Source organism: Pyxicephalus adspersus, chromosome 11, assembly GCF_032062135.1.
Source record: "Pyxicephalus adspersus chromosome 11, UCB_Pads_2.0, whole genome shotgun sequence".
In the NCBI taxonomy this organism is placed as follows: Eukaryota; Metazoa; Chordata; class Amphibia; order Anura; family Pyxicephalidae; genus Pyxicephalus; species Pyxicephalus adspersus.
The window spans coordinates 53,447,281-53,469,567 of NC_092868.1; the positions used below are offsets into that span (position 1 = coordinate 53,447,281).

General features: G+C 38.6%; 1 protein-coding gene across 23 annotated transcripts in view; it reads right to left on the bottom strand.

Annotated features, from left to right (window-relative positions):
- KIF1B (kinesin family member 1B) overlaps window positions 1-22,287 on the bottom strand; it is a 119,355-nt gene that overhangs the window by 22,112 nt on the left and 74,956 nt on the right. For 8 of the 23 annotated variants that reach the window (XM_072426854.1, XM_072426859.1, XM_072426856.1 and 5 more), the window contains 10 exons: window positions 21,533-21,612; window positions 21,343-21,449; window positions 21,005-21,088; window positions 20,738-20,918; window positions 20,309-20,381; window positions 5,146-5,242; window positions 4,125-4,273; window positions 3,673-3,851; window positions 3,291-3,428; window positions 1,450-1,734 (listed from right to left, as the gene is read on the bottom strand). In XM_072426854.1, the coding sequence (XP_072282955.1) occupies window positions 1,450-1,734; window positions 3,291-3,428; window positions 3,673-3,851; window positions 4,125-4,273; window positions 5,146-5,242; window positions 20,309-20,381; window positions 20,738-20,918; window positions 21,005-21,088; window positions 21,343-21,449; window positions 21,533-21,612 (1,373 nt within the window). Of the gene's footprint in view, window positions 1-1,449; window positions 1,735-3,290; window positions 3,429-3,672; window positions 3,852-4,124; window positions 4,274-5,145; window positions 5,243-9,173; window positions 14,117-20,308; window positions 20,382-20,737; window positions 20,919-21,004; window positions 21,089-21,342; window positions 21,450-21,532; window positions 21,613-22,287 lie in introns of those variants that run through there. The other 15 variants (XM_072426867.1, XM_072426866.1, XM_072426872.1 and 12 more) reach the window with 3 other exon arrangements.

Below are 22,287 nucleotides of genomic sequence, written 5' to 3' on the forward strand. Positions count from 1 at the left end.
CTCCCTACCACTCCATACCCCCCCCCCCTTGCTATTGTGGGATACTTCCCCCACCTCCTAAATTGTAAGCTCTTCGGGACAGGGTCCTCTCCTTCTCCTGTGTCACTGTCTGTATCTGTCTGTAATTTGCAACCCCTATTTAATTTACAGCACTGCATAATATGTTTTTGCTATATAAATACTGTATAATAATAGTAATAATAAAAATTTCCCTCAATGAGAATCATATTAAGGGCAAGATACTTATTTTTGGATAGTTTTAGTCTTACACAATTGAAGCATTTAGATAGGACATTACTGAACCCACCACCATTTTACCTGACAAATAAGAATAGCCAGGCACTGACAAGGTTTCCCAGCCAAAAGACCCTGGGGAAGGTGGTCAGCCAATGGAGATTTCCAACAAAAAAAGGTTCTTCAGCCCAATATATTTAAAACATCTGACGAGGCTACCCAAGGTGTCTCTCTGCTGGTGACCATGAGTGCAGCTATTACTGTGGTTCTCCCAAAGAATGAGAAAACCCCCTCCTTGCTCATTGTTACTGCCCTATGTTAAACCCAGACACTAATTCAACATTTTGGCTTTTGGACTGCCATGCTGAGGAAAGATTTGAATGGACTATTTTTAACATCTGCCCATTGGTTATCATGGAGCACTTTCTTTATTTTACATGTCACTTGTGTGTTTTTACACTTGGAACGTAAGGTGCTGGTACCTTATGGACCAAGCCATGTTGTTCATGGGAAAGCATTTTACTCTTATGGTCAATTGCTCTCCATTAGTGGGAGTCTTCCTTCGGGGAAGCTCCTAACTCGGTCTACAGTGTTATGCCCCAGGGTCAAGGAAAACCCTAATGCACTTTTTTTGTGGGGTGTGTTTGAACCTTCAACTTATTTTAGCATCACAAGGTTTTAGTTTTAGCATCACCAACAGCAAAGATTAAAATAAATGGCTATGGCATATTCAACCGGTGATTACCCTGATCAAACTGCCCTGATGCCTCACAAATGTACAGCAATAAATATTCAAAGGGTCCTTCTGAATGTGAAAACGTTATGGATAAGACCTAATCAGTCTTATAATCAACAGTTCCAGCACGGGCTGCTTCCCTAACAAACCAATACAAGAAACAATGCTCAGTGTTAGTTCTGAGTAGGAGCATTAAATATGACCAACAAGGCGGTCCATTACAAGAACCACCAGGGAGTCACTGGAGGGGAAAACTTTTGCACAGAACTTCAGTTGCATATTTCCATGGTCTATTAACTACATTGATATGTTTGATTTGCAAAATTTTATAAAAAGGTTGGGTTGGAAAAATGATTCTAAAGATGTTCCAGAATACATATAGCTTGTAAAATATGGTACTTAAAGAAAGAAATAAGAGCAACCGGCATTCTATGGGGAGCTTGTCCTTCCTTGCCCTTTCCTCGCACAACCTCACCAACCTTCCTACTAAAATGAACCAAGGGGAGCGGTCGTAAAATGGGTCATGCCCATCGCTGAACAGATCCGATCCTTCTTCATTGCCAACATCTGAGCCAGTGTCGTCCACAAATGGCTCATCATCAAAGTCGTCCATGTGGTCTTGCTGTTCATCTGCCAGCTCTGTGATGTCTGAGTCCGCTGTTGAAAAGGTGGGGGATGGAGTGCGGTCTGCCAGCCGCTCGTTGACGCAGCCGTGGAATATAGGTGAACTGAACATTTGCAATGGAAGATTTGTTATCACAACCCTGAGTTACAGGAGAAGGGGAAAGGGGACTGTGTAGGGTATAATTTAAATAAATAACCAGCAAACCTGAGTATAAAATAAAATAAAAAGTGCCATGCATGCCTAAGGGTGGCACAGACTGGCACCCAGGGTATAGATAAGGTACAGATATCAAAGTTGCAGGATGCAAACTACAATCATTATGTCTAAAGGGACATTGAATGTGTGAATAAACTGAATTGTATGGCATCAGGAAATGTAGGAATTTCAGATTCTACGGACAAATTCTTTGTTCACAATGCAAAGTCCGTGTTATGTCAATATATTGTGAAGGCAACACATGACCATAGACATATATGACCTTAGAAGTCCTCCAAACAGTAACAAATGGCAACCATATCCCAAGTGCCAGTGTGTAAAATCCCAAACTGGGGAGGATAAGATAATCACAAAACTAAACAGTGTACTAGGAGGCCAGATGTGCAAAAGTAAATGACATTTTAATAATACAATTTTCTTATATCCACTTATATTTTATGTGTAGTCAACCTGGGAACACCTAAATGGCTTAGACTGAAATGATATTGTGATAGATATGTCCAAATAACTTAAAGAGATTTGGAATAAAGAAAATAAAAAAAAACTAAATTGTGTTACTACCATAGCTATAAAGTGCACCAGTATAGAATCCTAAAACAAAGTTTATCTTTAGTTTTAGATAACACAAGGGATGGGTCAAAATCTCTGTTAGGTTTTTTCATGTGGTCTGTGCCTATGTTAGGGAGATTTACCTTTTCAATTTGATATAGTTACCTATGTAATGCCATTAAATCTGATGGGAAACTCCTGGAATTGGCATAAAGAGCCTCCTCTCTCTGTTTACAAAGCAGGAACCTCTATTACATGTCTAATTTACTGCCTGATGGTCGTGAACATTTTCCATTGACCAGTGGTGGGGTTCTCCTAGAATCCAGAAATGGTGTATCATCATTGCAAGGGGGCTGGCATGGACAGCATTCCCTTGCACCCAGAAACTGCTAGCAAGGGACATGGATGGTGGATTTAGGTAAGTATTTTCTACTTAAAAATAAATACCCTGTAGAATGGGTTGAAGGGTGTAAGAATTAGAGATTTATATTTTTGCAATTATTTTTATACTTTCTGTTATGTCTTCCCCAACCCAGACGGCACAACAAAAGAACACAAGTATTAACCATAACCTACTTTATCCAAAACTAAAAAAAAATTCCCCTTAAATATTTTTTCCATCAGAGCTCAAAATGAACACGTGCATTTTAATTTATGGGGCTGTATTATCATAGAGCCCTCAGTTTATCATCCAGTGAACAAGATAGCCACCCCATTGCTATATATTTACAAATGAGAAAACCATAAAGGAAACAAAAAAAAAAGACAAATTTAAATTTGAAAATGCATTTTGAATAAATATTTGCAGTGATATAAAACCTCTTTAAGGCATCTTATATCATGACTAACACAGTGACATCCTGGAGTGATGCTAAATGTGTGTATGTAATATTAATAGGATTTCCAGGATGTAGGAGGAATCAGACCTACCTGCCAACGAGCTTGAACCAGTGAAAACGATCATAGAATGGGTCACCACCACTTAATACAGTATCAGGCTCATCTTGCACATTGGAGGCCATTTCTCCTGCCCGGTCGTACATTTCTCGCATTTGATCCAGTCTCAGCCTGGTTTGGAAAATGGGAAGTTGTATTTTAAATCAGTAGGTCCAAAAAAGAACTGTGTTAGCTATCCAAAGTAACCTGATTCTTCCACTCTATGTTATCTGTAGTGCACTGGAACGATAATAGGTAAAGAAAATAGGGAAGAGTCTACCTAGTTCTTCTGCACTTTATTTTCATAGAGCTTCTGGTTTATAGGACGGTTTAAATATTTAAAGTAAGTACTACTGACTCCATGTACAAGACTTACTTGAGTTTCTCCAGTGACCAGTAGTGGGTGGCCCCATTTTTCAGGTCCTGCACTTCTACAGCAACCACTGTGCGTGGAAAGGGTTGGTCCTCTGCAAGTTTATCAGCCTCAGGCGGAAGGAGCTCCGGAGGGAGAGGGGAGTAGAGAGTGTCCGTCAGCAGAACAAACTGAAATTGAACCTGAGGAAACACAAAGAAAGATGTTGAACCTTCCCTAAAGTCAAGGAGGGTACAAAATACAACCTATGTGGGAACATGAATCTAAAGCAGCAGACCATTCCTGAAAGCCAATTCAATTCCCATAGCTGCACCTTACTCTCTAGTAACCTCCCCTCCCCTTTATACCTGCTATATTAATTTAAAATTAAACCCCATCCAAAAGTCACTGCTCAGTGCTTTGTGATATCAAATAATGAAAAGTATTACAGAACAATGGACATAGAAGTTTGTCACCTTTTTCTTCAGCTCCACGCTAATGGCATTGGCTTCCTTTAGGTAGACAGCATTTCCCCACAGCAGGTCCCGCAAGGATGTGAACTGATGGTGTTTCCATTTCTTAAATGCCCATTCAGCAAGCTCATACTCATGCTGTGTCCAGGGCACTGAAATGAAAAAAGATAGGAACTGTTTTATCAACACTGGCACATAGAATATCATAGCAAATCCAGGCAAGGTTTAGCATTTTTCCTTTTTATTTCACCTAGTGACCCTGCCAGTAATACGCTTCCTCTCCAAGCATGACAAAGCTCACTTACCATAATAAATCTATGGAGAAGCAGCGCTGTCACCCTACGACAGAATTAAAACATTCCAAAAGGAGCGGTGCTCTGAAGCCCACACAGAAATGGGAATGTGCTGATATAGGTGAGGCACCAGCAGGGTCCACAAGATTTCAGGCAGAATCAACAGGTAATTTTTGCACGTATTTTACTTTCAATGGTCTTTTTAATAGAGCAAAAGGTTAGAAGTAAGAGAAATTCATTGTTAGAGTTTCATAAATTTTAATTCAATGTTTCTCTACCTTTTTAACATAGGAGAACCCTTGCAATAAATAACTTTCAGGTCTTCAGGGAACCCTTCTTATAATGATTATATGATATATATTAGTGTGGTGGTCAGTGGGAAGAATGCTTCTTACATTGTTGGGCATTGGGAAGAATGTCACCCTTGCAGATAGCCAAAAAGATCATATCTGTCACTTAAACTGATCTGAAAGTCAAAATTTTATTTATTGTTTGAGGGACCCCCAGCAACCTCTGGAGGAAGAATCACAGCTTTGAACATTTATTGAGTCAAGACTGAGGATTCCAAAGATTATATACCAAGTAAAGCTCTCTTTCCATGTCATCACCAGTGCACCAAAGGCTTGTGATAAAGTTAAATTTTAGGTAATTCTTTCATGCTTTGTATGAGACAAAAAACAAAATCTATCAGCTGATGTGTGTCTATGTAACCAGGGTTGTATCAGGTTTACCTTCTTCTTCTTCTTCGTCCTCTTCCTCTGTGGTCTCTGCAGTCAGTGAGCGGGTCTCCACTTGCTTCTGAAGGGCCAGCAGTTTGCTTTCATAATCCTGAGGATGGAGAGACAGGACGTGTAGGCGAGACAGAAAGACATACATAAAAGCACCACAAGATGGAGAGAAATAGGCCAAGAAACAGGAAGGCACATTGATCAGACTAAGCTCGGTACAGAAAACCATTTGGCGAACCTCAGATTTAACACATGTAGTAAACACTAGGCATTAAACCAATAGGAACTTTTATCAATGGGGTAGATTCAACAGTTCTATATAAAAATAAGTTGTATAATATTGTATATGTATACTTGACACACTGCACAGCAGAGAATGCCATATTTGTTTTATTTAAAGGAAAGACTTGAACTATAATATAATCTGTTTGTGGTTTTCTCTACTAAATTTACAGTATATTTCAGTTTGTGTATATTTCACAAACTGTAAAAACAGTTACAAATTACAGCGTTCACGTGTTCAATTTAAAGCTAATATTACTGCTACAGTATACAGACATATTTAAAAACAGTTTGAACTTGCAGCAATAAATTATAACACTTCCAGTGCCCCAGTGCACAAAGCCAGCTCCCTGAAGACATGGCTTGAGACCTCATTGAAAGACCTGAGTACAACCGTATTGAACACCTTTTGGATGGGATTAGGTTTTTCTGTACATCTGGCACAATATTTCTGCTTTCATTGGCCTTTACAGATTTGAATAGTGTCTAGTTTTTTGTCTAGAATGAATTTACATACACGTGTGTGAAGAAGCAATGTAGATCAATGTAGTAGAGAGGAGAAATGTGGAATGCTATTTTAGTTTGTTATAAATAATTAATTTTGATGTTAATGTGTATTTTTGCTTACATTTACTGGAGTAAGCTGGCACTGAAGAACCCCAGATACCCCAAACCAAGGGCATTCACAAATCTCAACATTAGCTCTGACCAACTGATTGCCTCTTTAGTACTGGTCAGTGATACCCTGCCATTGTATTAAAGGAGGAAGGAGTGAGCTGGACAGAGGTCAAATGAAGTTGAGATTTGTGTAACTGTGTGGTTGGCTGCTCAGGTGGATATCTAAGGGAGAATGGTCATTCCTGTAGTTTAACTGATATAATACAGACATAGATCCATTCTTATAGTTACAGTGTTGAAAGTATTTTTTGAGAAAAGGCTCTTCTTCTCAAACTGAGCACCCGAACAGATAAGTATACATCAAAAGCCTTTGTAAACCCAATTAATGCCTTGAGAGAGTATCAGGGACATCATTATTGTGCTGCACATAGCTGGTGCAGAGAGCTGTGGAAGGAACTCAGCTTGGTCACCCACTAAAGGCTACCTGCAAAAAATTAAAGGAGGAGGTGGATAAAGGAACACTGTCCTTGCACAGGAAAAGAAAGCAGCAGTGTCTGGTCTTATTACAGGAAGCTCCTGCATGAAGGCAAAAGTCCCACATTCCTTTAGCGCCTAGATTTGGAAGAAATACACAAAATGCACACAGCTCCCAGCAAGGAGACATGTCATAAAAATCTACCGGAGCTTCTAACCCTTCCCTCCTTTATCCTAAAATGTTATTGGGTTACAATATTGGTATTTAAAGTTTGTATATCTAAAGAGAAGGTCAGATTTTACATGACGTCCATTACCACATTGCTCAAGGGGTTCATAATGTGGATTTAAAGGAAGCTGGTCATTGAAGAATCATGAAGGCTAACATACCTTCTGCAAATGCTAGTTGACTGTCTTTCATGCTGATGCATTGGCCTTTAATACTTTCAAGTTATTGACAAGGAAGAGGATATAACAAATGATGAGATTTTTCTATGTTACCAATTACAAATAATTATGCAAGAAACAGCCAGGCAACAAGCATTTCTAGAAGAAAGCTTTCAATGACAGATCCCATTTACTTTACATGAAATAATGAAATAAAATCATTTTTCTGTAGTCTAAAACCACTAGAAATGGGACTGCATAATGTGGATTCACCACAAGATGGCAGTGTGTGATTGCAGTATTCATAGGTACAAGAATTAAACAACTGCCTCTGATGAGGTCTGCTGGGTGACACTGAACCTTTCTAACAAAATCCCTCTGTTTTGGGTCTTTAGATTAAGTATATTTGATACTATAAATTAATTATATATATATATATATATATATATATATATATATATATATATATATATTATATATATATATATATATATATATATATAATATATTAAGTATATTTGATCATCTGTAATATTATTTGACACCGAGTGATGCAAATCTTTTTTTAAAGTGTGTATTTTTGTGTTTGTGGTATATCATTATTATTTATAATTGGCGGTGTTATGCTTTTGTTTGTTATTTTCATAAATATATGTCATAGCACAAATATAAGTAATGGAGAACTAAAGTTGTAAAAACATAGTTTTGTGGTTGTTGTCTTTTGTGTTATAGATATTTCCCATCATTCCCTTTTCTGGTGACACCTTGTCCTGTCCTAACACAAGACCTGATTTATTAAAGCTCTCCAAGGCTGGCGAAGATACACTTTCATCAGTGAAGATGAGTGATCCAGTAAACCTGGAATGGATCCGGTTCAGGATTTAAACCATTTGCTAGCAAATAGCAAATGACTTTGAAGAACTCTATTCCAGGTTTTCTAGATCACCCAGCTTCACTGACGAAAGTTTATCCTCTCCAGCCTTGGGAGATTTTTAATAAATCAGGCCCAAGGTGTTACTGGGACAAGAAGCAAAAACAAATATCTTCAACAAGAATATGGCAATTAAAAACCTAAAATATGTACAAAAAGAAAATCTTGCATTGATCTGCAGTTGAATGTCTTGAAAACTGACGCATTTCGCCTTTTTGGCTTCTTCAGGGGTGTACATAAAACATGGATGCTCTTAATGGTCATAAGAAAGTACTCATAGTTATGTTTTCTTATGACCATTTAGAGCAATCATGTCTTCTTTACACCCCTAAAGAAGCCAAAAAGGCGAAACGCGTCAGTTTTCAAGACGTTCCAACAGCAGATTTTCAGCTAGATGTTTCTGTACAGTTGAGGAGTACATATCCCGTGATGTTGCAATGGGCTTTGGACAAAATATTTGAATCTTTGTATAGAGTACATTACTATCTAAAATGTATGTGTTACTTTTAAAAACCCCTTCTTTTCTCCCATTATTTAATTAACCTTGCATTACAGTAAAAGGAGTGGGTACTAGGGATAAACGACCATTTATGAATGCAGCCGTGATAATCCTCCTATAGTGATTTCCGATGGTTTCGCGAAAATTTCCTCAAAGTTCCGTTGGGTTTGCGAAATTTCGCGAAACCATTGGAAATCACTATAGGAGGATTATCACGGCTGCATTCATAAATGCAGCCGCAATACTCCTCCTCTCAGATTTCCAAGTCATGCAGCTTGCATTTATGAATAAACGCGGCCGTGGGAAAAATCAGATGATTTTTCCCACGCTGCATTCATTCATGAGCAGCCAGCATAACTCACACTGTGTTCCTGGATAGAGAAACTCTATCTAGGAACACATAGTACAGGACTGCAACAGCAGTCAGCTCCGCTCCCCTGATTGGTCTTGCAGGTCCCAAAAATTCCATCTCGCCGGCCGAATTTAAAAAGGCTGTTCTCGCCTACATGTTTGGTAAGCAAGGTCGGCCCAATTTGCCGCGAGAACGAATTTAAAAAATTTGCTCACTCATCCCTAGTGGTTACCATAGTATGAATTGCATAAAGAGAGATTAGGAGAATAATACACAATACTACATTATGCACAACATGCTGAGACCTCTTTTATTTAGTCTCACGTTATAGTTTGGTTCCCTGAGGGACTTTTTTTATATGCATATAAAAAGTAGAAAATTATGATGTAATGGGTTGCAGAATGGCAATCTACTCGTAATGGCATCCACATTCCCTAATGTGTGCAGACATGACAAGCTCTGGACAATATAAAAAAAAAAAACTCACGTTTTCAAGTTCATCTCAAAGTTTATTCATAGAGCAGCCTTAAATCTGACAGGTTGTTGATTCTGTACAAAACCTGTGCATTAGACAGCTTATATTATAAAAACAAATTTCTTTTCTCACATGAATGCACCCTCGGTGATGTCCCTGGAAGGCACGATTCTTAAGGCAGCATTATCTGGGTCTGTAATTCCCAGCAACAATGGAAAAAGTGGTAAAACCAAGTAGAGCCACCCCAAGATGAAAAGAGGAGCGGCGCCACCTATAGGTAGTATGACGTCAGATTTAGGAGGCAGCGTTAGATCAATATACTCAGTGCTGGGTGATGTACAGCTCCCGATAATAACACGCAAACAGGATGACGAGACGTCGGGACACCAACGTTCATTCAAAAAGACACAAAACAAAAGTGCAAACACCGGCACTTGAAGATTCAAAGCACGATACGTCACATAAAAGAGCACCTGTCCTCACACAAGCAGGCATTTTTAAGAAGGTGCCTGTCAGTGATAATAGGCTTTAGGAAACAGAGCGGCTGCATTGTTAGTAATACTGGTTTAGTATACAACATGGCTGTACCTATACTTTTTGGATGCTAACTACATCAATTTTCTACTACTGGTAGCTTTATTAACAGAGGTGAAAAGACAAAAGACTGTCAGCAACAGCAATGGCCAAAAGGGCAATTTTGCACACTTTAGCAATATATCTGTCAGGCCTCAAAGCCTTAATTTTGTGGCATGTAAAAGAAAAAGGCCAGGTGCTGACCAAGAGCGGCACAATGGCCAACACACCAAACTGGAATCCAACTGGTGCTAAAGATGCAATAAAACTTATAAAAATATATTTATTTGCTATTTATCCTAATTTTAACAAACCTACTTTGACCATCCTGACAATACTCCAATAAAATGTCCTTTCATAAGGTACACCTATACTGTTGCCCCCGCTAGTTATAGCTCAACAATCTTACCCAGATCATCCTTGATAAATGTTTGTCACATTATTAAAAAAAACTTTCTTTACAAACTAAAACAGATGTGTCTTCCAGAAATACAGGACAAGCTCTTTCAGACAGAATTTCACTTCCACGATGCCCCAAATAGCTTCTTCTAAAAAGCTATAATTGGGGTACAGGATCACAAGCTGAGAAATTAGAATCTGCAGACTAAGCAATGGTTGTCGGGTTAGGAACGTCATTGTATTGTGAGGTCTGAAGAAGCATGTGCACTTCAGTATTCATCCCAGGAAAGAAGCTGTAAGCGGGTGGTGGCCTCGGTATTGTGACTCAACATTGTAGTAAGCACCCAAAAACAGCCGGGTGGTTAATGAAATGTGCTGGGTGGTGCCCCGGCTAAAAGGGGCCGGGGAGAACACTGTACAACGACAGATGGTGTAAGGGCGGACTGGTATGTAGCAGCACTAAGGACAAATCTTTTACATTGATGGACACTTTTTTTTTTTTATAACTGTAGTGCATCTCGATTTTTTACCTAAATAATACAAAAAACAGCCAGCTGAACAAGCAAATCTCTCAACTCCAGGTGGGAAATTACACTCGTCAGCCACTCCTACAGAAGGAAAACATTTCTGTGCTTAACTTCAGGTAGAAACTTCACACCTTAAATCTTATTGTTTGCTTTAGGTAACTAAATATTGAAGTTTTTGAAAAATGTCAAATGCTGGGTTACATTCGACCTTTGGATATGAGAAAAGGCCATCTGTGATACCTACGAGCAGCACAGTGGCTCAGACGTTAGCACTATTTGCAGCATTTGCAGCGCTGGGTCCCAGGCTCGAATCTCGGCCAGGACACTTCATGGAATTTGTTGCAGTTTCTCCCCATGTTTGTGTGGGTTTCCTCCGGGTACTCCGGTTTCCTCCCACATTCCAAAAACATGCAGTTAGGTAATTGGCTTCCCCGCACAAAATTGACCTTAGACTGTATTAAAGATATTTGACTGAGGTAGGGACATTAGATTGTGAGCCCCTTTGAGGGATGTCTGGGGACTTTGTAAAGCGCTGTGTAAAATGTTGGCGCTTTATAAATACTGTGTAAAAAAAATAACTGATCTGGAAATCTTATACCTAAAATACAGCAGCAAACAAAAAGTAGGGAAGCCACATCTCTAATCCCTTGCATACAACACTTTCTGTCACATTGAATCCATACACCGAGTTTGTGCCACCTTAATTTATTTTGCCCCATATTAGGGGTAATTGTAGGAAAAATCAAAGGACTTTGGAGTGGTTCACAGGGTGTGTGGGTGGCCTGACAAAGGTCGGTGTTGGTGAAAGTTACAGCATATTTTGGGGCTATTCTATGTCAGTTATGTAAAATAGCAATATTAATCAATAAAAAAGATAAAAATAAACAACGGGCATAGAATCTGCTTACGTGTCAAGAATTTGGTCTTTGCCTGAATATGCGTAATTCACTTACTTATTCCTGTGTATATTTGTCACGCACATGCAAAAAGTCTGCTTTCCATTTGACATTTTTCCTTAAGAGGAGAATTTGTTTTATTTAATATTCTCTCCAAACCTTTATTTCTATCCTTGTGATTACCTACAGATTTTCTTACATCTAACACTAAGGAGCCTCACCAAAGTGAAACATGCTTTACATTTGTATATCATTTCCAGCCACTTGTCTGCCTATGCCCGGCCTTAAAAGTTTAGACGTAAAGTGCCGCACCAAGAGTGGCAATGCCATAAGTATGCCCTCTTGAATGAATGTGGCTAATTTGCTTCTCAGTAACATCCAACTTGGGAAAGGAAATGCTAAATTGCAACAAGACATTAGTGGTTAGGCAGTAACAGATATCAAAGCTAAAAAAAAGCAATAATTGCAAAACAAACAAGCTAAATAATAAATGTAAAAAATATCCCTATTCTAAATAACGTTGTATAGGACTCCGTATACAAGACAACACCCAGAAGCACACTCCTCATCTCTGGAAGGGTAACAGTATTTTATGTTAGTGTTCGGGCCAGTGTTACTGCTGGTGAAGTTTTCTTAGGATGTGTGCTCGGAGTACTCACAATACTAGTGGTTTATCAGAATTAAAAACAAAAATAAAATACATCAAGTAAATAAAGGAAGAAGTCAGTGCACATGAAAGATTCTTCTAAACTACAAAATATCTTGTTAACCAAGTTTGGGGAAATATTGTGTCAATATGTGTTTTATTCTGCATTATGGGTAGGTAGTAATGAAACCAAGGTTAATACTGCAAGTAAAGGTGGGAGAGGTAGAGTGTCTTGAAAACATGGACGGAGAGGCCTCCCCCAGGATCATTAGTGTAAGGGAATACTAGCTAGTCACACTTTGCTCGATCCCTGTCCTGGACTTTAAAAACATAAAAAAACACACAAAGAAAACTCAAGAATGGGAAGCTCCAATGCACCCAACACTGCGTATGGTTGATCAACCAGTTCAAGGGAAGGAAGGGACATCGTCACAGAGATTGTGCAGCCTGTAAAACCCCCCATGTCCTTTGAATACTGCATTAGACTCCTTTACACTGTGGTCTCCCGGCCAGATTTGAGATTGGGAGCGGAGTACTGACGTCTCATACGTGGAGGGGTGACAAATTGGTTGTGGTAGTGAGGTCGGTCACCCTGCTTGTTGTATGAGGTATTGCTGCCTTCATAACCACCATCATAATGGTTGCCCCAGTTCTGCTGCCTTTGTGGTTGTCTCTGGGGTGGCTGTTGCTCGAAATACTCTGAGTCAGTCTGCTTTAAATCGGAGGACTGAAGTGACTCAGATGATCCAGAAGATTGGCGTCTTAGTCCCTTTTGATAGCCGTTCAAGGAGTTACTTCTCCACCGGCCAGAGGTGTTTTCGTTGCTGTTGCCCTGTCCCCGATATTGTTGCTGCACTAAATGTTGATTGCGCAAATGACTAAAGGGGCTCCAGATTTGCTTCTCAGGTTCTACCTCCTCCTGTTCTTTGATTTCTGCGTCTTTTGGGATTTTGACTTCAATAACCTTATCATCTGTAATGATGATGTGTGTTCCTGGACACCAGGAACTTCGATGACTGGGATTGCTTTTGAAGGGGAACCGTGGTTTACGGTTCTCTGGTGGGATGAAGCGATGAGGACCGTTACGCCTGAGCTGCTTTGCAATTTCTTGCTGCTGAAGGTTCTTAAACTTAACCTGTTCCTGTCTCATCCATTGTGTTCGCCCTTTATGGAACATAGCATTACTGTCTGTCTGCTGGGAGACTTGTTCTTCTTTTGTGTGATCCTCAAATGTTTTACATTTATCACTTTCTGTTACTTTATCACGTTCAACACTAGAACCCCTTTGCCTACGTTCACCCTGTGAACCCATGAGGGGTAACACTTTTTCCATTTTTAACATTTTGTTTCGTAGTGCTTTTATCTCCTCATCCTTCATGTTATTCTGGTTCTTCACTTCTTGCAATATGTCTTCCAGTTTGTCAACATGAACCTTAAGGTCATCAACATCTGGGGTACCTTTCCCAATCGGTACTACATCCTCAATCTTCTCATCTCCGACTCCAACTGTGTCCCAGACATCTCGAGCCACTGCCCTCCAAGAATCCCTTTCATTTGGATCCTTTTTTCCATACATGGCACAAAGCTCCTTCATTTTGACTATGGCCAGGGCTTCAATTTCTTGTCGACTATGTTGAAAGTCATTGAGTGCAACTTCGTAACAGATTTCTTTAACGGCTTGGATTTTAAGGTCAGAAATTGTCACCCACTTGGAATCTTTGCTAAGTCTCCGCCTCTGAGGGATATGATACATTTTATTTGGCTCCCGTTTCTTGCCACTACTGGGTAGGCCACACTTTTTAACGATGCTTTGCACTTTGCTGGGAGGAAGCTTCTCCCGTAAGGACGTGATCAGACGCCAGCTCTCTTCACAAGACCGTTTCTCGGAGTCGTCACCGCTGTCCGAGTCTGCGTCCTTGAGAAAGAAAAAAAATCAAAATGGCCCCAAAAGAAACCAGAAAAAATGGAAAACACTAAAAAAAATAACAAATGGCAAAAGAAATAAAGGACATGAAACAAACTAAGGAAACAATAGGTTGTGAAAAAAATAAAAACAAAATGTTGGGGGGATGTTGTATAAAAGGTGAACTAAACTTTCAGTTCTCACCTATCACTTGTGAGAAGTTGGAAGAGAAGATAGGCAGCCTTCGTTAAAAGAGCACAAAGTTAGAGGTGGTGAAACAACCCATGCCCAACGCACACAGGCCAAATCCTGAGTCTCTTCGCACAGCAAACCCACCACTCCAAGATGCAAGTAGGCAAAGACAGCCAAGAAGAAGGTCAGTAAACCGTGGTTAGTAAATGCAGATTTCAGATGCTTGGTGCTTAAACTTGGTTGCAGTGGTTGGTGAGTTATTCAAAAGAAAGGGCAAGGTGTTACATAAGCCTTTAGTGTAGAAGGAACTCCACCACGTGGTTCAACGAGCTATGATTGTGAAGTGTTGTAGGAAGCTGATAAATATCTAATTATTACCAGATCTCAAAGATTCCAATCTTAAATGGTTTGTAATTACAATCTAACCATAGGCCATATATATATATATATTTATAATGAATACTGTACATATATGCTAATCTAAACTATTCCCTGAACACTTGGGTACCTGCAAAAGACTACTTAAAAGATAATAAAAACCCATAAACTGAAAAAATCTAAAACAACAGACTTCTATATTGCATAAATTGAAAGGTTTGTTCAACTATTTACCTTCATTTTTTTCTTAGGAGCAATGAGGATTGTGTGGTGAGTGTGGATTTTATGAGTGTGGATTTTATACAGTAACTGACACCATGCTGCCTAATATTATGTTGAAACAAACATCTGTCCTAATTGCATTTATTATTGTAACAGGTATATGTACCTGTTTGGACTTAAATACAAATTCAACTTAGGAACAAACCTACAGTCTGACAACTACATAAATAATATATAAGTCGCTTACATGGCAATGTTGGCTTCCATGTGATATATTAGACATGAAAAATAAAATTACCCCACTGTTAAACAGATACAAGTAGCTCTTGTGTAAGCTATACTAGCATTCTGTGCCATTACTACTAAATAATACCAGCATAGCTTAAACCATTGGGAGACACTGGTTGAATATCCACTGGCTGCTACGGTTTGCAATTTATAACTAGTGACTGAGGTAGTTAAACTTAACTTCCAAGGTCACCAAAGAAATTCTACACCTAAACAACCTTTCATAACTGAAAGCCTATTCATTGTTGGACATTTGTAACTAATATGCCACAAGATGAAAGTCCAGGAGCAAAAATAGCAAGTCCTACAATAGTCTTTTTATGCAGTATGTTCCATTTTTACACCCACTGTGCTATTACATTTTGTTGCACAAACCTGTTTCATGTGGCTTAAATATTGCAAAATATGCAAACTTTGCTCCTTCCACAACTGATAAGATAAGCTTAGTAAGTTACTTTAATATAAATATTTCTGATGTCACTAAACATACTTTATAGATCATTCATCTGTCATATGTAGTATAAACTACATAAAAAAGAAACTGACTGAGCAGAAGGCTAGAAAATAAACTACAGACAAGGTAACTACATTTTAGTAATATATGTTAAGTCTTTTTGCCAAATTTAACAAATCTCTTGGCTAGTAAAGTTATAACTGGTCCACTAGCACCACTAACATGAAAATTGTACAAGCTGGAGGAGCTGCACAAGTGCAAAACCAAAAGAAGAGCACAGACCTGCACACTGGAAGGAGGAGAGGAACACTTTTCAATGTTATAGGCATATTGGCTAAATGGGAGCTATACCCTTGCTATGTACATATTCTGAACAAGTAGGAAAAATACCTAAACATATTGTAATGTTATCAAAAAAAGAGTAGAAGAATGTGCTCATTTAAAAGGAATTGGTGATGTTCTGACACAGGCCAAAGCAATACATTTGCTTTTAGGCCCCCCATTGTCCTCAGTAGAACATACTCTCCCTCCACTCCTCTGTTGCTCCATACAAACACTGGAAAAAAGCAAAATACCCAGCACTTATAGAAATTGGGGAGCACTGGCAATGCCATTTTTGGCCAAGTGCATGCATATGTAGTAAGGAAAAGCCCCTAGTCCACTCTAAGGTCCTATTGGAGTCATTTACACAGGGTTATCTGCCTTCTCTCTCATTCTTTAAATATAACTTTTTCTAATAGAATACCTTCATGCCCTGGTGACAAAAAAAACAAATAGGCTGAATCTTCCCAGTGGGGATGTGGCAATAAAAAATAACAAATGTTCTAACACACTCTATGCAAAAAAAAATAAAATACTATAAATACCTACATGAACACCCTCCACTTGTTTTTAAAAGCTACAAAGAAGAAATCATCTGTGTGTCTCTGAAGGTTGAAGATGTGTACCAAGGTGTGCCATGCTACCACAGTGGTTGGTAGGCATTGCAAACAATAGTTGTACTGTTATACAACATTTCACATGTTCCAGCATCAGCCCGCTTTGCAGTTCTCTGCAAAGGATTGCAAAGAAGGTTGGTGCTTGAAGAATTGTCTCTACCAGAAGCTGTGCTTGCTGGTTTGAATAGGGTGCAAGAATATATACAAAGCCCGCCATATACTGACTTTGGGTTCCATTCCTCACCTAGCCCAGTCCTTCGCTGTCAGGTGATTATATACACTGTCCACACACATACAAAATATATTGTTTTCGACTTTTACCCAATGTTTAATGACATTTTGTGTTATCCCAGGTAAATGAGTTTGTGGTTTTTGTATTTGTGATGATAAATTTAAAGCAAGTACAGTGCACAGCCAGTTATCTATTCAATAAAGCGAGAAGAAAAAAGTCCAAACTGCATGCAGTGAAAAGAGAGAACGCATGCACAGTGCAGAAGATCAGTACCGAGTTTTACACAAAGATAAATCAGTCTGTAGAAATACGAGTTAATATATTCATTACATAAAGAGGATTGAAGCACAGTACTGCTGAGACAATGACACGGACTATAAAGTGGAATCATCAACACACACTGAGGCAACCGATCCATGACTCTGATACAAATTATCAATTTATTAGAGAAAGTCGATTATTACTGAACTGACAGGCTATGTTCTCATGACAGAGAAGAAATAAAATGTCTGAGGCATTTAGTATGTTGTATAAATTCTGCCCAGTCATTCTTTTGCAGAGAACTTCATGCTTCTTTCTCAGCCTTGTGCAATGGTAAGTGGCCTGCTGTTCCTACTGACCTTAGTTGCCTAATGTGTGTGCAGCTTAATTGCCCCGAGCTTTTAAAGTACAACTGTCAAAAAAAAATACAGAGGGCATCAAACTGACCTTCCTAAAAACACTGCCTGGTTGTTATAATAAACCTTTAAATCGAGGATCAGTGTAAAAAAACAGGGCAAAAGTGTTTTCAGAAATATAGGTAATATATGGCTGTCTCTGTTTTTTTTATGACAGATTTCCTTTAAGAAGCATCAGTGGAAAATACGTTTAGATGTTTTATACAAATTACCAAGCTGTGCACTCCATGCATTTGAATTACACATGAATGGACTTCAAAGGGACATTATCACTTTTTACAATCAATATATTTAAACTAGAATCTCCTATGTGCAAGATAGAACTACAGGCTGGAGAAACATGGAATTTGCATTTCATGCATCCCTACATAACTATTAGTGTTTGTCCCAGTGTGATACACGATGCAGCAAGAAGCATGTATTAATGTTTTAGCAATAATGTGGGGAGACATTTCAGCTTTGCAGGTCTTTGTAGCAGTTTCACACATTTAAGGTGCAACTTATAGGAGATTTCTTTCTGTCCCCTACATGGTTTTGTCCTATGAAAGTATAAAACTGGGGCAGAGAGTATTGCTTAACCTGATAGATGCCTGGGGTGTGAAATTTTATGTAGCAATGGGTGCTGAAGCTGACAAGGTGCAACAGTTCTACAAAACAATTATCATCATTGCCTTTTAGCTGCAGGGGTCTGCCAATGATTTTAATAGTGTTTAATGTGCTATAGAGACCAGCAAAGCTGAAATAATTCCCCCCATAATATTGCTGAAACATTCATGCATGCTTCTTGCTGCATCATGTATCACACTAGGGCAAACACTAATATTTGTGTAGGGATGCCAGAAATGCACAATCTTACTTTTCTCCATCTTAAAGTTTTATCTTGCTCATAGGCTTCAGATTCAAGTTTAGATATATGGAAAAAAAAAAGCAAAAAACCTTTTGCCTACAGCAACTAGTTATACTATTTTTCATTCTACAACACTGGAAAATTTCAGATTACATTGGGGGGTGCCATGGACAAGAATAGCTCTCTGCTCACAAGTAAAGGTGACAAGCCGTAATTATCAAATATTCAAAAGGGACTGTGGGCGCCCCAGCCTTTTAATGAACAGATCACTATATAAAACACAGTGCTGAACTTTGTTTGTAAAAGCGTTGGTTAAATATATCCAATTGATGCATTCTGTATATTTTTTTACATTAAACTAAAAATATCTGTTCCTCTGAGTTAGCTGACATAAAATGGACAAACTGCAGGATGCTCTTATTGGGAGGTCAAATAAATGTTTCATAACATAGGGAATAACTATATCACCTTTATTTTTGAATGTGTTTTTAAAATATTCTTAATATATCAATTTGTATTTTGATGTTGCTGATGGCCCTAAACCAAATTCAGTTAACTTGTACTGTAGTTAGTTCTTCGTTCTAATATACTCTATGCAACTTGCAAGTGCATCTATGAACAAAATGAAATAAAAATGACATATATGATTTAGTCTACCTCAAGCAATAAATTATCTATAGGCTTGAGAGGTGACGATTTGGAACTGTTACGTTTTATTGCAGTCATAAGATTAGTTGGAGAAAATCCTTTATATCATGCCTGGTAAAGCGGTTGTTGAGGGAACTCTTCTCCAATGGAAACACAGACAAAAGGAAAAATGCTAAAAGAGGAAGAGATCAGAAATCTCCCTGACAGATCCTTGGATAGCACTTAAACCTTACAAGAGTTCTAGCCTTTCCCCATTCTATCCAAAACAAAAAATGTTTTAAGTATAGATCTACCTAGTATTAATATATGAGTTTTAATCTTCTGCTATCAAATCCATTACTTTGCCCTTTTATTTAAAACGTGCAGAATAAGGGGCAGATACAGTGGTTGGGACAAGCTATACAACAGTAGGGTGCTTACAATGGTCCCACATTTATTCAATTTAAACCTTTATCCACAAAGAAAAACAAATATTCTGTTTTTAAGTATTAGCTAGAGCTAGACTTTATTTTATTTGTTCTTAATTCAAATTCTACAAGTAAACACCAATTTGCTACTACCATCGCAATGATAGTATGTAATTTTACTGCACTGTCGCCCTGATACAGAACATAGACAAAAACCATCTTTTCCGACATGATTCACTGGTAGCAAAACTATGGTATGGGAGAATCAGAAAAGACTGCATCACATATGTCATTTTTTTTATTTTTTTTTATTTTTCATATTTCCACTATAACAGCTTTTATATAAAGGCTTCAATCACCCTTTGTGAAAATTGGCTGTCATACTGGGAGGGCTTGCATATCCTAAAAAAATTGAAAAAGCCTACATTTGAATTGGGTGATACTGTCCCTTTATTCGACGAGGCAAAGTGCTGAAACTCAAAGCGACTGATCGGAAATCAGCTTTTATTGCAGGAACTGCTACAGGCTGCTGAAATCTGATTCCTGATTGGTTGCTATGAGTCATTGTTCACCAATGAAAATCAGCATGATCAGAAAGCAAGGGTATATTTCTGTACTGCTGCTATTGTTCCTTCTAATGCAAAAACTATTTCTAAAATGATCTCTACTTTATTGCATTTAGAAAAAAAGGATCTGGACAAGCTTTTAGAGGTTATGGCAAGGATTTAGAAGCTGCATAACACCGGATGGTACAAAGTAGAAATATATAGTGACTAAAATGTAAGAAAGCCTAACTGAGCAGCTAATGAGCAGAGATTCAATGTGTAGGCTAAGAAGTGTGATCATACTACATGGTGTGAGGGATAAGTGCCAGTAAGAACAGGGGACGACAGTGAGAAAATTCAGCAATGCAGCTCTTACCAATCTCTGCTGTTCCAGGAGGAGATCTGCTTCTTCCTTTTCTTTCTTGTACAAAATTTCCATTTCCTGAAGCCTGGGAAATAGAAAGAGGAAAACAGTGTGAACTTTAGCAGTCCTGATAGCGCTCTATAGCAGCCATACACAGAGAAATCTCCACAGTTGGGTCCGACAATCATGTTTTGACAGGAGCAGATTCTACAGCTGCTCCAATAACACAGCAATTTTGCTGTTATTTTCTGAAAGACAGAAGCTGCTGACAAGTACTTTAAGTGCAGCAAAAACACTGCAAACCCTGCTGCTAATGATTTACACCCCATGATCTCCAAATGCAACCTTAGAAATCTGTCTCACACCTTCCTTTATTGGATAAACCTTTTAACAGAGCACAAGGGTGACAAATAGCTTGCAGCACCCAAAAAAAGCATGTACCTTTTCTCCATCTCTTGTTTCATATCAATGCCTTGTTTCTCCAGAAGCTCACGCTGGGCAAATGTCCAATCCACGGGCTCTGATGGTGTCTCTGCTGATGGCGTCTTCTCCCTCTCTGCTCGAGCCTGCTCGGGGTGGTTAAAGCGGAAAACGTGGTTTTTACCCATGATGATTCGGTTCCCTGAAAGAATGAAGATAAAAGCAGAATTAACATGCTGTTTTGGAGGTTGAGGTAATTAAAACATTTTTTTTTTAAATTCTCCTTACCGGAACGCAGCTGTACAGGAAGGACAACCCGCTTTCCATTAACATAAGTCTCTGACTGCTCACATGGCTCCAACGTGACAACAACTAAGAATGAGAAAAAAAACATAAGATGCAGAAGGAATATTGTTGTATATCCTGTAAACCAGAATTTTGGTTATGGCTGGTGACAAGAATAACCCACTGACAGGGAAAGGATGGGATAGTCTCTAATATAATTTTTCATTTCCCTGGCAGAAACCCTTAACAAAAAAAAAAGAAACTTTACTTCAGGATACTTTTACAGTACGTCATGACAATTTGACACCCCAGCCTGTCCTACTGAACTTCAACACCTTTACCTTCTCCATTTGGCATCCTCTCACTGCGGAATATACAGTGTTCCTCTTTAATATGAGCACCACTTAGTACAATATCCTGGCGCCTCTCAGCATCTGCTTGTCCAACCCTGGTAATAAAAAGGATGGCAGAGGTTACATAATGCAGTTGTAGGGTAACAAAAGCAGGAAATAGCACTGTAAGTTGACTTGCCTGGTGATACCGTCTTTGATATAATACAAAAGGCACTCTGACATGAGAGGATCTTCATTAAGGTTAACGAGGTGAGGAGTCTGCAAAAACAAAATGTAGAAATTAAAAAATATTCAATATCATGATCCTAAATGCTTTCTGTGGTTGAGTAACAAATCTGGGGCAGAAATGTTACAATAGAGATATACAACATACTACCTAAAACACCTACTCATAAATCTACACATAATCAACAAATGACCCTTCCCTGGGTACAAATGAAAGCCTAATTAAAAGAACCAAATACTATACTAGTATAAGAACTCCATGCCGCTCAAATCCCTGACCTCCGCTGCAGGAACAGTACAGGGCACACTCCAGGTTCCATACCTTGCTAAACTCAGGTACTTACACTTGTTGCATTAAAACATAAATTTCATGGAAATCTAACTTCATTCATCATTAGTTATTAAATTAGCCTGGAGGTCAGCTTCAAGTTGAAACTTCATTTTGACAATTATCATTTTATTAGAGGAACACTTAATGTTGTGCTGATCTGAATCATCTGATAACATTAAATCCATTATGTGCTCCTCTACGTCTTTATTCTGCTGCACACTGCTAGTTGTTAGAAAGGAAATACATATACATCAGAGAATTACGTTTGTACAGAAATTATGCATTTGGTTTTGATTTTCTAAAACACAGTCAAAGAGAATCTTATGCTGAATCTCCTCAGCATAAATCAATGCCTATTGTGCATGGGATAGCCATAT